The 12,386-nt window shown below is 43.1% G+C and overlaps 1 protein-coding gene across 1 annotated transcript; it reads left to right on the plus strand.

The window, feature by feature from the left end:
• The first annotated feature begins 64 nt into the window (after window positions 1-64).
• LOC109479242 (coiled-coil domain-containing protein 169-like) lies at window positions 65-3,952 on the plus strand. Its single transcript, XM_019781172.1, has 5 exons — window positions 65-434; window positions 669-842; window positions 1,131-1,295; window positions 1,643-1,726; window positions 2,357-3,952. The coding sequence occupies exons 1-5, from the start codon at window positions 372-374 to the stop codon at window positions 2,579-2,581; spliced, it is 711 nt and encodes a 236-aa protein (XP_019636731.1). The 5' UTR covers window positions 65-371; the 3' UTR covers window positions 2,582-3,952.
• Window positions 3,953-12,386: the final 8,434 nt, after the last annotated feature.

Genomic DNA, 12,386 nt, shown 5'->3' on the forward strand with positions numbered 1-12,386 from the left:
AGTACGGGGTCACTAGAAGTCACGACACTTGCCTAGTGTTATAAATCAGAGGCGATCAATCATTAGAAGCGAAATGGTAAAAAAAACGTTACTAAGTCTGTAATATTTACATACATGTACACTGAAAGGGACGGTACATACAATGGTTGAACGCTAGGGCAGAGTCTCTCCCTGATTCAACTGGTAGATGGCGTTAGCCTCTCTCGGGTCAAACGACAAAAATGTTCTAGAATATATATAAAAGTGTGCACTACACAGTGACTACTTGTTGTTTAGGAAGAAATAAAAAGTGCTTTGCGTCTTTCGGTCATACAGTTCGACAGATCTTGTTGAGCTTTCTGTCGCTTGTTATACCACGGACAAAGTAGCCCATGGCAAAGAGAGGAGAAGGCGACATTACGGACATACTGGAAGAAATCCGCCATGAAAAGCAGGTCTGTAACAGTAACCCAAAACGTCCACTTAAATTTTCTCACTCAATGTAATAAAAATAAAAATAAAAAGACATTAGCGCATCATATGCATGAGAATTCTATATTTATCTCCTTTGTTTTGTCAAAGTCGGGCGGGAAAAGATCTGCTTGTTGATCAAGTCTTGATCATTTGAGGTGGCTCATGGGCATAGCTTTCGGAAAATGTAGATTATGAAGCTTGGCCTTCTTCTCTAGATGAAAGAGAGGTTGGACCAGTCCATCCAGCATCTGTCCCAGGAGGTTACAGACCTGGAGAAAAAGGCCGAGACGCCTGTGACGGGGGATGACATCGAGTGGAAAACCCGCCACGACATTCAGGCTGACGTCAACAAGATGCTGAGCGGACGGATATCGGAGCTCCAGGAAAAGGTACTTCGTACTGCATGTGGTACTGCTTTACTCTAGTAATTGTAACCAGGGCCATCTACAAAATCTTAGATCCTTCCATTTCTAAAATCAAAAGATATTTTTTTTAGATTCACAGTCAGAGGAAGACGCAACTTCCCTCATGAAGGTTTTGCCTAGACTGAACAGAACGCAATTTCATGTCTTCTGGTATTTTCCTGATGGGTCCATAATTACTTGACTTGCATGTATTTTGGTCCTTGGTGGTGAGGGCAAGCTCATGGTTTAAACTGCGATTTATGTCCCGTATAGTTGGACGGTATGAAACAGAGCATGAAGAGCGGGCAGATGCCGCAGGTGTTGCGCAGGTACGACGACATGAATGAAACCGCCATGAAGAAACTCATCCGCGATATGGAACGAGAGATGACCAGTTTGACGTCAGAGCTCAATCATCTTGAGTTCAGATTAGACCAGGCAAGTTGCCGCACTGTGGTGGGGGTTGTGCGCTTAGCAGCAACTAGGGCGTGTCATATGTCGAAAAGTTTTTATCCTCTGATTACTTGCAATATTTCATACAATATCTGGTTTAGTAGCAAGATATGCATCCATGTACCAACTATAGTCTAGACGGCTGGTAACTGTTTTAAGCTAGACCTGCAACAGTGCCAGCTTACAATGCGTCTATGATTGCACCGCCGGTGGCAAAAGCGCAACCTTGTGACATGATTGTGAATTGCAACAACAAACTTGACACTTTTTACGCTTTCGGATTAAAATACATGTCATGACACAACTATAAAGAATCTTTTCTGCTTTTTCAGGAATCTCAGAAATACCACAAGGCCGATGAAGAACGCAAGAACGTTCAGATGGCGATTGAACAACTCAAGCGAGACATGGCCACGGTAAGAATAACTGACGTCATAACATCTCCCAGTTTCACGTCAACAGATAGGGTACTGCTGCACAGCACTTGATGAGAGCTACATGGTTGCTGTTTATGAAAATACACAGTCAAGAGAAAGTAGACTTTTGTCGCTGTAACTTTTAAATCATTTTTTATTTTATTTTAGACATTCGTCATCACGCTTCTCTGTGTATTGCGAAACCAAGAGCATTACATATGTAAAACCGCTCAAGCTGCAGCTGTGATTAGTCTTTCTATGTATGTGTATGACATGAGATAATAAATCTTACTTAAACCGGGCGCGGGGATTGTTATGTTAGCCTGGGTACCATCCTGGTTAGTTTACGTCCGCTCCCACAGTCGCTACCGATCGGTAGCGACTGTGGGAGCGGATCGATCGCGACTGGTCGGTAGCGACTGTGGGAGCGGACGTAAACTAACCAGGATGGTACCCAGGCTATTGTTATGTATCGAGTATTACAAATTAACCACAACATTGCCAGCGCTCATTACTGTGATATTGATTGGTATCCAAGGTCTTTCATTGCGCTCACGTAACATTACATACACGCTTGTAGACAGTCAGCAGATGGGCTAGCTGTAATAATCATACTTTATCCTCCCTCAGATGAAAAGACAGAACACCCTGGTGGTGACGCTGGGTGCTGACTTGGACCGGCCCATGGATGGTTTACCGCGGAACAGACGGATTCTCAACCCCAGACTGGGACCTGTCCGCAGCTCGGCTGTTGTCAACAGACTTCCCAGGTTACCCGCGAAACCCCAGAAGAAGGGGAAGTCATCCCTGAAAAATCCAGACGGGAAGAAGGTGAAAAGAAGAGAAAGAAAGTAAACCGTATAGACGAGATGGGAAAGGACATGCGCATGTTTTTGGAGAACAATTCTGACATCTGCAGAATTAAGTACTGAAACAATATAAAGCATTTCATATGTGGACGACAATGTTTTTCTACTTTTTCCAACTCTTAGTAATTTGATGCCAGCCTGACCTTATCTTATAGAAATGAAATATCTCTCTCTAAACAAATTACATGTAACGGTACATAGTAGTACCACTTGTTTGGGTGGTTGGTACCATCAAACACCTTTTTTCCTCTGTTGCACCAATAGATGCATCTTTTTGTGTTTAGACGGAACCGTAGGTTACCAAACACCTGGCGCACAATTCAGTTGTGCCCAGGTAATGCTCTTACACTAATCCTCCTCTGTCCGTGTCAAAAACTCTCCCTCACAAGCGCCGTCCGCCTGCACTGTTTAGATGGCACGTCCTACTAGAAGCTACATGTAGATGACGGGAAACCGACACCTGGGACTGAATACATTATCTCGTCACCAACAGGAATTAAGAAGGACAACAGTATCGTTTTCTGATTACCCAACTTTTATTGAAAGCACAATCAGTAATTTGGAGCTAGTGATGCAGAGGTAGGCAAGACCGACCGTTGGAAATTGGGGCAAACGTGCTGTTGTTGAGTCAGTTGCCATGTTGTATGGGGTGAACTCTTTGAAAGAATAACACAGGAGCAAAACGCACGGCAAAATGTTCATCTACCATATGCAGGTCACGACTTTAGCTGAAATACTTGGTCCTAACGGACCAATGCGATAGCTGAACGAGTAGCAGGTGTCACACAATCTGCCGTCAATTACGAAAAGTAGCACTACATTAGCAAACGATGTAAAACACGCACCCTTCACTATAAAGACAAGCCTGTTCTCCTAGAAAGGTTTGCACGTCCGTGCAGACACAATATTCGTCGTCCCCATGACGACTCAACAATGTTTGCCTCATGTAATTATGGGTGCGCTTGTCCAGGGCCACTTTGTTGTTCCAGTGCATTTGTTCAGCGCAAGCAAAAATTTCAAAACACCTGTCAAATTGATTACCACGAGAATTGAGTTTGTTTGCTTGCTTCCCAAACAAGTTGTCATTCCGTGGGACTGTTATCGTTTGTTTTATCTGACGGCTTCTGCACATCGGAGACGCTTCTAACAGCTGTCTAATCGCACAGTGTCTCGCTTCTTCAATATATGACATGTTGCTTCATCCCGTACTGACCTACCCATGACTACTAGTAATTGTATCAAGGAGAGTATGCATGAATGCCTCGGTAGGAAAGATTGAAAATGTAAAAGGCAAACCATACCCCCAGACAGCCCATACACCTATAAAAGGCCAAGTTCATAACCGGCAAGAAAACAACGAAAAAATACAGTAATACAAATGTACCAATGAAGAATCTGCTGTACCGCAGCGTTATTGATAAAACCGCAAACCGATTTTGATGACACGGTTTACTTAGCATGCGTTTTTCGACATGCCCTCTACAATCCTTTTCGCCAATTCCATGTGTACCTTTTACGTTGAAGATATACTACGGTGAAGTCTACTATCCTACCCCATTCAGGCGCGACGTGTACACATTAAGCAACAGGTTAAATATAATATTGACGGTGACCTCTGCTACCGATTTCAAAGGCAGGCTGACTTTGACGTAAGGATGAGCCGACGTCTTAAACTACTGAGTTTCTGGTTTTAAGTGCAAACTTGACTTCCTTAATCCTGTGCATATTAGAGAATGACGTCCGCATCACAGACTCTTCCCAATCAATGCCATAAAACGTCAGTGAGCCACTCATGAGCTGAGTAACGGACTTAACTTGTCTGAGGGACGTAACGGTTGCGTCACACATACCTGTAGGTACTTAATGTGCCCGCCATGGTAACGTCAAAATACTCTCGGAAAAAATGTAAAATACCATCCAAGAGAAGAATTTCCACTTTGTATGTAACTGTACGATGAAAAGTCTGACCAGCTGCTCATGGACAATTGCTCTTGAGGAAAACAGAGATTCCTTTTTCTCTCCTCATAGTTTTAATTCATTCATTGGATTTTTCCTTCGATGGTTTAATTCAATTTACATGGTTCCGGTGCATTCTTTATTCAATCACACCATTGGTTACTTGAGTAGTGCTAGTAGTTCCTCTGGTTCAACAGATCACATGTGACTATTTTTATTCGGACGCCGCTCACTCTGAGGCAAAAGTCTCGCACAATCCCAGGAAATTTTTTCTTGCCTTGTAAGACATGTCCGACTATTTGGTCAGTTGTATATTAACTGGAAATGCACTTTTCAAATGTTAGTACATAATGACCAACAACACAGCCTTTGTCTTGGAGTCATTAAAGGCCCAGTAAGCCTATAATGGAACTGGTTAGTATCGCTAATGCCTTTCGTCTCCTAAATAAATTTGTTCTTGATTATGGGAATATTGGTTGCTTGGGAGTGGTTTTAACTCAGTTTACATGACGTTGCTAATGGCAACCAATGCCTGGTAACGCGACGCGCTGGCCGCCGACAGTAGCGAACTGTTGACACGGACACTTTAACACGAGAGTCACCGTCAAGTAGCGTCAACAAGAGAAAAAACGTTGTCCGGGACGGGAAATCATGTAACAGATTACAATAGCCACAAATTCTACTCTACTACAAGACGGAGCATATTTTCCCGCAACTGTCTTTCGAGTTGCCCGCGTCCTCAGTGTCGAACCGCCTCCGCCTACCAACCTTTTGGATTGCTGTTGCCCGGCGAGCTACCAAAATATACACGAGATTTCCAAACGCAAAGTTCTGTCTCTTGACATCCGCTCAACCGTGGCCACAACTCCTGTACCACTCCAAGAGAGTTAGCACGAAGAATGGTGAGGGTCCAAAGAGTGGCGTTTTGTACAGGCCGTCCGCCAATGGCTGCGCTCCAGCTCCTGTGACTAATGCCCTGTGTCCTTTATATTCACGTATCGCTTGATCGGGATCGAAGAAAACACGGTAGACGTAAAGGACTAAAGACTGTCGCGCGTTTTTGGGTTGTAGAGAAGTTACTCGGCCAAACAAAAGAGGGTGTTTGCTACTATGACTGACGGGACCTAGTCACGTAGTGACCTGCTATTTGGATCTGACGTTTGGGAAGGATTTTTACCGAGAACAGTCCGCCGTTTGCGTGGTTGGAGAACGTCTGAGTGAACCTGGATGGTAGAGCTGGGGAGTACCTTGATGCAAGCTACCGGTCACCAAGTGGGGGGTAGCCTGCAAGCGAGGCGAGCACGGGTTCGTGCAGTATCTGACTTCGCCCTTGGGAACATACTACGATCTCATGGTAGGTATTATCTCCTATCCCTTACAATTACGAAACCTATAGCGAATATAACCCCAGCCATTGAAAGCAGTACGTTTTCTCAGTTGCCAAATCCCACCAAACAAGTGCTCATGTTGTTTGCCAAGCACACAAAACTTCGGCGGATTTGGAAGCCATTGCTAGTCTTCCGTCTCCCTCTATGCCGGCCTAGTTTTCCTCAGTTTATCCCCAAACAACCACACAGGTAAGTTGGAACCCCCTGCCGTGTACCTACCCTAAATATTGACCAGTATTACTTTCACTGAAGTTGGTTACAACGCAGCGGCACCCCTTTATAACGTATAGTTCGGCTAGTAAGTGGTTTCCAAGGAAACGCAAGTGTTTTTACGTGTACGTTTTTCTATAGAATTAAGCACTGTCTTGAATAATGCACACTTTGACCCTCCGAGGACCACTCTTGCACCTTTCCTTGAAAAGGTGACATGGTAACATAACGCCGGTACACAATCACGAAGGAAAACAACAAGACGTAATGAGGTTAGCTACCAAGTTGTTGGCGTACAACGATCTCTATGGTTGTGGGGGAACCGGCACAATAGCGCTGTGCGTAAGGCCATTGGAAAGGAATTAGTCAAAATTGAAAGACTCAGATTTGCAGCCGAGTTGACACATTATAAGATTTGTCAGCATTAACGAATTGGACGGTGCAAGTTACCTTGTTAGGTGCAAAATTCCATTCATCTCGGTATTTGGCGGATACTGAAGGATTTGTCACAGCCAGGTGCACCTACATGTAGTGCGTGTACCCCTCACTTAACCTATTCTTTCAGCGTTCGCTACAAATCTGCGACTTTAACTCGAAAGTTCACTGCTGTTACATGGTCCTGTAGTCTTTGCTGACGCAAGTTCACGAGTGAATCCGATAATACTGCAGATCTAATTGACACCTCTCCCAAATCTTGAATCCTTCCGTCAACCAACATCAGTGGTATAGGTATCAGGACATTTCGGCACCTGGACACTTCGGCACCTAGACACTTCGGCACCATCTAGGACGGTTCGGCACCTGGCCAAAACGGCTCGGTACCTTCCCAGGACGGTTCGGCACCTGACCCAGGATGGTTCGGCACCAAGCCGCCAGGACGGTTCGGCACCTGGACAGCCCGATACATTACTGTGAAACGGTGTTTAATCTACCTGACCCTATCGCGAAAGTCATACTATCCCATATCTTTTATTTAATTACTACGTCCGAGTACGCAACGATTTTGTTGTACAACAATAAAAGCAATATGGAAGAGGCAGTGTTGTGGTCCCAGTGTTGTTAGTTACTGTTGCTAGGGAGGTGTCCTACGCGCGGGAAAAAACATCAAAACATTAATGGTAAACAATCTACAAAGATGAATATTGCATCAAAATAACATTAAACAGTGACAGACTATAACCTTAATATGTCTGCCCTGTTACAACTTTCAAAGTTTGTTTTCATTTATTAGCCACAATGATGAAATAATAACAGGTTTGGGTATCTGTTCTGCATAACATATTGGATGGCTTCTTCACTCCTTGCTTTTTTTTACATAATAACTATCTTCGCTGGAAGTCATAGAACGGTTCAGCAATCAACAGCAGCATTCTGTCATTGTAGTGCCGAACCGTCCTGAGCTTGGTGCCGAACTGTCCAGATGCCGGAGTATGCAGGTGCCGAAGTGTACAGGTGCCGAACTGTCCTGATGCCGAACTGTCCAGGTGCCGAAGTGTCCAGGTGCCGAAGTGTCCGACATCCGTGGTATATAGCACTTGTTTACACTCCATTACAAAGAGTGAAGCTTCGGTCCATTTATAGATGTCCTGTTCAGGTTCAAATGCCGTGATAACAGTTCAAAGACGCCATTTAGAAAAGCCAGTCGGTGAACGTCAATAATGTTCTCACACAGCCTGAAGGCGAGTGGAGACGCTATGTACACAGAACGTCATCGGTGACAATAGATAAACTTCCACTAGTTTAGTCTCAAATATCAAATAAATGGGATAGCCATCGACAGACTAATGCCTGCTGGACAGGCAAGGTAAACAAGCTCCAAGTTATTAGAGTCATTTATATAATATTATGGCATCGGGCAGGGAAACTAAAGTCAAGTACAAGAATCGTTGATCGACTAGAAAGGAACAAATTCAAAATTTCTACTTTTCTTTTCTAGAGTGATTAAAGATGGCGAACATTTTGGTCACCTTTAAGTAGACGTCATTTATAGGCCTGTCAGAAAAGAAGTCACATAGACAGCCGAAAGAAGTTTGTATTTACTGGACTTTAAGTCGGCGGTACAACGCTTGCTGAAGAAAAAGTGTTGCCTCGAGTATGTGTATGCTTCCAGTTGCTATCAAATATGCATATTATAAATAACCGTGAAACTAGCGAGAACCATAAATCACATAGCAAGTTCAGTACATGATTAGTAGCTAAACACTTAAGGAACAGAAAACTGAAATGCCTCGGACAATGGTATGACGACTAATGACATACACTCGACATATACACCTGGCGATAGGCAAGATATATATCATGATGGCACCTTTGTAATTACCTACAATCAGTTAGTCTGTCGGTTACTGAGACGTTGTTGCCATGGCAACGAATTTGTTGAAGTGATCTTTTATCTAGTGTTTATTGGATCCGCCGTAGGGGGTGGAACCTGTTCGATTCCAATGATATGCTACGAGAGAGATATTTTCTATGCCAAAGGGAAAAGATCCCGGATAAGGGACTCCTTATTCTTCACTTGACAAAACCACTTCACGTTTTTATCAGTCACGACACTCTCACGTGGTGCAGTGGCGGTGTCTCTTGTCTAGATGCAAGAGGACGTGACAAGAATATGACTTCACAGAAGTCGGAATATCGTTACATTCAACCGTACTTACGCGGACCAAAATCTGACAGTCCGCTGACGCAACGCTTTTGACCACGTCATGTTTCCATGGTAACCACGTGCGTTATTTCTTCACCTTTCTGTTAGGTCAAGATTGCACTTGTGATTACACAACCATCTATCAACATTTCACAGAGGACACACTGACTGAAAGAAATGTGACCAAACAAAGTCAGATCTTACAGTCCCAAGGTCAAGTAGGGGGTCATAATTTACTTCCTAAATTACGCTATGCCAACTTAAACTGCACTCTTGCCTATCAAGTTTTGTATCGTAATTACACATTTTACGTTGTACCTAATAATAGGTGTTCATTGTCAGTGTAGAAGTGTAAGTCAGTGACCGCACATTTTCTTCACAAGAAATTATCGTTCGAGAATGAAAGACCTAATTTCATGTCGACAGTTAAAAACCCTGTCAATATATCCTCTAGATACAGGAAATTAAAATGTGACATATTGACGTAATGTATGCACTGTATATACCTCAGCAATCAGCCTCTGCCACAGTTCCTGACTGCATTTCAGATCAAGATCGCAGGGTAGCGCTTTCAATTTTTGACTGACACCTATTGTCTGAAATACACTGTATCCAGATTCCAGGTAATGGTATTGTATTCCTCCACCGATCTATTGATTAGCATCAAATTATAGACTGTATTGACATTTCTCACATTTCTGCTATCATTTCAAATTTCACATCTTAAATGGAAATCCACAGTGTTCAATGCGTTGAGAAAATGAAAACGCATGTACGGTGAGAAAATACACAGGTTATTCCCTTCTCCAGAGCAGCTGTTTGCGAGTTTCTTTTGGAAAGCAAGTTATAGCCAGGATATGTTGCGAGTACAAGATTTCGTATCAATACAGTTCGTCTGTGCGAGGCCAATTAAACAACTTCCTGTGGATTCCCTTTGAAAGTAGAGATGGAATGGTAGACAAAACATTTGATCGCAGGCTGAGGATAACTTGTAAACCTCGCATACCAGCCGATGCTCCTTGCTTGCTTGCTTGCTATTGTTTCTCGTCTTCTGTGACTGGTAACAGTGATTGCTCTTGCGTACTTTGAAAGTCAAACGCACACACTGACGCACTTTGCCCGGCATTGTACAAAGGCAGTTGTGACAGGTTGTGTCAGACATTTGGAATGTTATTGATTCGTTGTACAAACCTTTCTGTGATATATTTCATACGACATATTACGTGCTCGTATCAATCTGTCTATTTTAGCCTTACGCTACACGATCGAGTCTCTCGGACAAGTCATGGGTAACGTTAACTTGCAGGTGTCATGGCTTAGATCGAGGATTATTTAGTCCTTAGTCACATTGAAACTTAGGCACTTCTTAGTCTCTGTTGCCATGGCAGCGACACTCGTCCCCAGGATAATCCTGCTTAGGCATAATTTGTTGATGGAGCGTGTGATTGGCAATAATGGCAGACGGAATTACTGACTGGATGGAATGAAAGGAATCATTTGATCAACACAAGTCAGGTGAATGATCAGGTGTCTGTAGGTAGAAGTGCTGCCTGTATGTAGCCGTTCTTTAAATCTAGTGACCAGAAAGGACGGATGCCGGGATGAACCGAAATACATCAAGTGTCAGAGATGATGGCTCAAATTGCCCTCAAACAGGTAACGTTATTTACTTAGAAAACGCGTACGCCGTGCAACTACCATCAAAAGGCTCCGAGAAAGCAATTACAAACGTAGACGTGCTAGTAATCCGACATACACGTTGACGAGTTTGAATGCCAAGTGCATATCGCTAATGACTTGAGATCGTACACGTACAGCCAGTTCTAGGCGCCTGCAGGAGTATCCCCAGGACTAAGCCCAACCTAGGCCTCCTGCCCACTGCTTCGTAACGGTAGCGTGATTATGGATGGATTTTATTTTGTGCATATTCGAATTCTGAAACACTTGACATGGAATTAACGCCCCCCCCAAAAAAATGATAATGTTAGCAAAACCTTTATTCCATAGTAGAGTCCATTCCGCGTCACCGAGTGGGTTTTTTCTCCATGTTTCTAATACGTTTGAATTATTTAGAAGAAAAGAATACCCCAGTAACAAAAGTTCTAAATTTTTCAAAAATTTGAAAATGAAAATTTGAATATATTTGAATTCATTTATATATTTCTGAAACATTTTGAATGTGACTGTACAAAGATATCTTTCTTTAGAATAAATTTGAACTACCCATGTGTTTCTTTCACAATTCGAAATATTTAGAACTATTTCAAACAAATAACCAAATGGTAGATGTGGGTAATTGCCCCCATAAAAGTAGGTGCTAATCCTACTCTTCTGTCTTCCTCTGTATATTTTTAGATTTCACTGCTGGACACTGGTGGCTCTTTTGTTGTAAGGCATCAATGCCTGACGCCCAGGCAGTCTACCCTGTACTCCACAGGGATGTGTGAATTACTTACTTCCCATCCCACTGACCTATTTACAAAATGTTAGAAATAATTCGAAATAATGGTAAAAAATGGTAGAGTGCTGTTAGAAATATTTAGAAACTATTGGAAATGTCATAATCCACATCAGGAATATTTCAAACGTTTTAGAAAACCAGGGAATTATTTAGAATATTGACAAGATGTTCAAAATATTTCCAAATTATGAAATTTCTTAGACAAACAATTACAAAGAATTCAAAACATTTCTAAATAATGACAATAACAACCCACTCGGTGACGCGGAATTGACTCTAAGGTACGATACGGCAAACGTACAATTCAAGAAGAGAATCATTCAGTATTGGGTGGGCCTTCAAATCGTTTGGGGCACGTGTAAAAGATCCCGACTGACGCAAAAGCCTACCTGATGTATACAGGTGTTACCAAGTCCCAAAACAATGGGCCCAACACGCTCCTCACAATTTCCATGGGCACAAATACCTCTGCATTGACCATGTAGTGGACTGTTTTGGCCCTCGTGTTGGATAAACACGAATGAATGCAGCGTCTTGTTACGGTCAGGGACAATGAAAAAGGCATCTCCCACCTAACAAGTAAATATCAATAAACGTTCCCTTATTGTCAGTGAGGTGATATCAGTTCTCCTGCTCTTCTCAAATAGCAATCACTATGGCAACACCTATGTAATATCTAGAAGTTGACATTTATCTTGAAGCCATTTCTGCGCGAAAGTGTGTAGGCAAAGGAATTCCAGGCAGCTAGGTGCAGTAGCAGACTCCCCTTTGTGGTGCTCTCGTTAGCGTAAGACAAGTAGCCCGAGGGGTGTCAAATTTTGACCTGGTGGAGACACAGTGGTCGTCATGGAGACAGGTGTATAATTACATGGTGCCGCGAACATGGCGGCCGCAAACGCTAACTTTTGTCTCCTTCCACGCAAAGTAAACACCGCGGTTTGCCCAATATTTGTCGCAGTTACGAAGAAACCATTTACAGGGTGATCCACCCAGGCGTAAATTATTGTCACGCTGCGCTATATCGCTAAGTAGAACGGGACGGACTGGCCCCAATTCAGATCTAAGGCAGATTAGGTCGCTGCGGAGGGATATTTGTTCGTAATTAAGGGTAGCCGGGAAGTTCCAAGATGTC

This window comes from Branchiostoma belcheri, unplaced genomic scaffold (genome assembly GCF_001625305.1).
Source record: "Branchiostoma belcheri isolate BF01 breed outbred unplaced genomic scaffold, Haploidv18h27 scaffold47, whole genome shotgun sequence".
Lineage (NCBI taxonomy): Eukaryota > Metazoa > Chordata > Leptocardii > Amphioxiformes > Branchiostomatidae > Branchiostoma > Branchiostoma belcheri.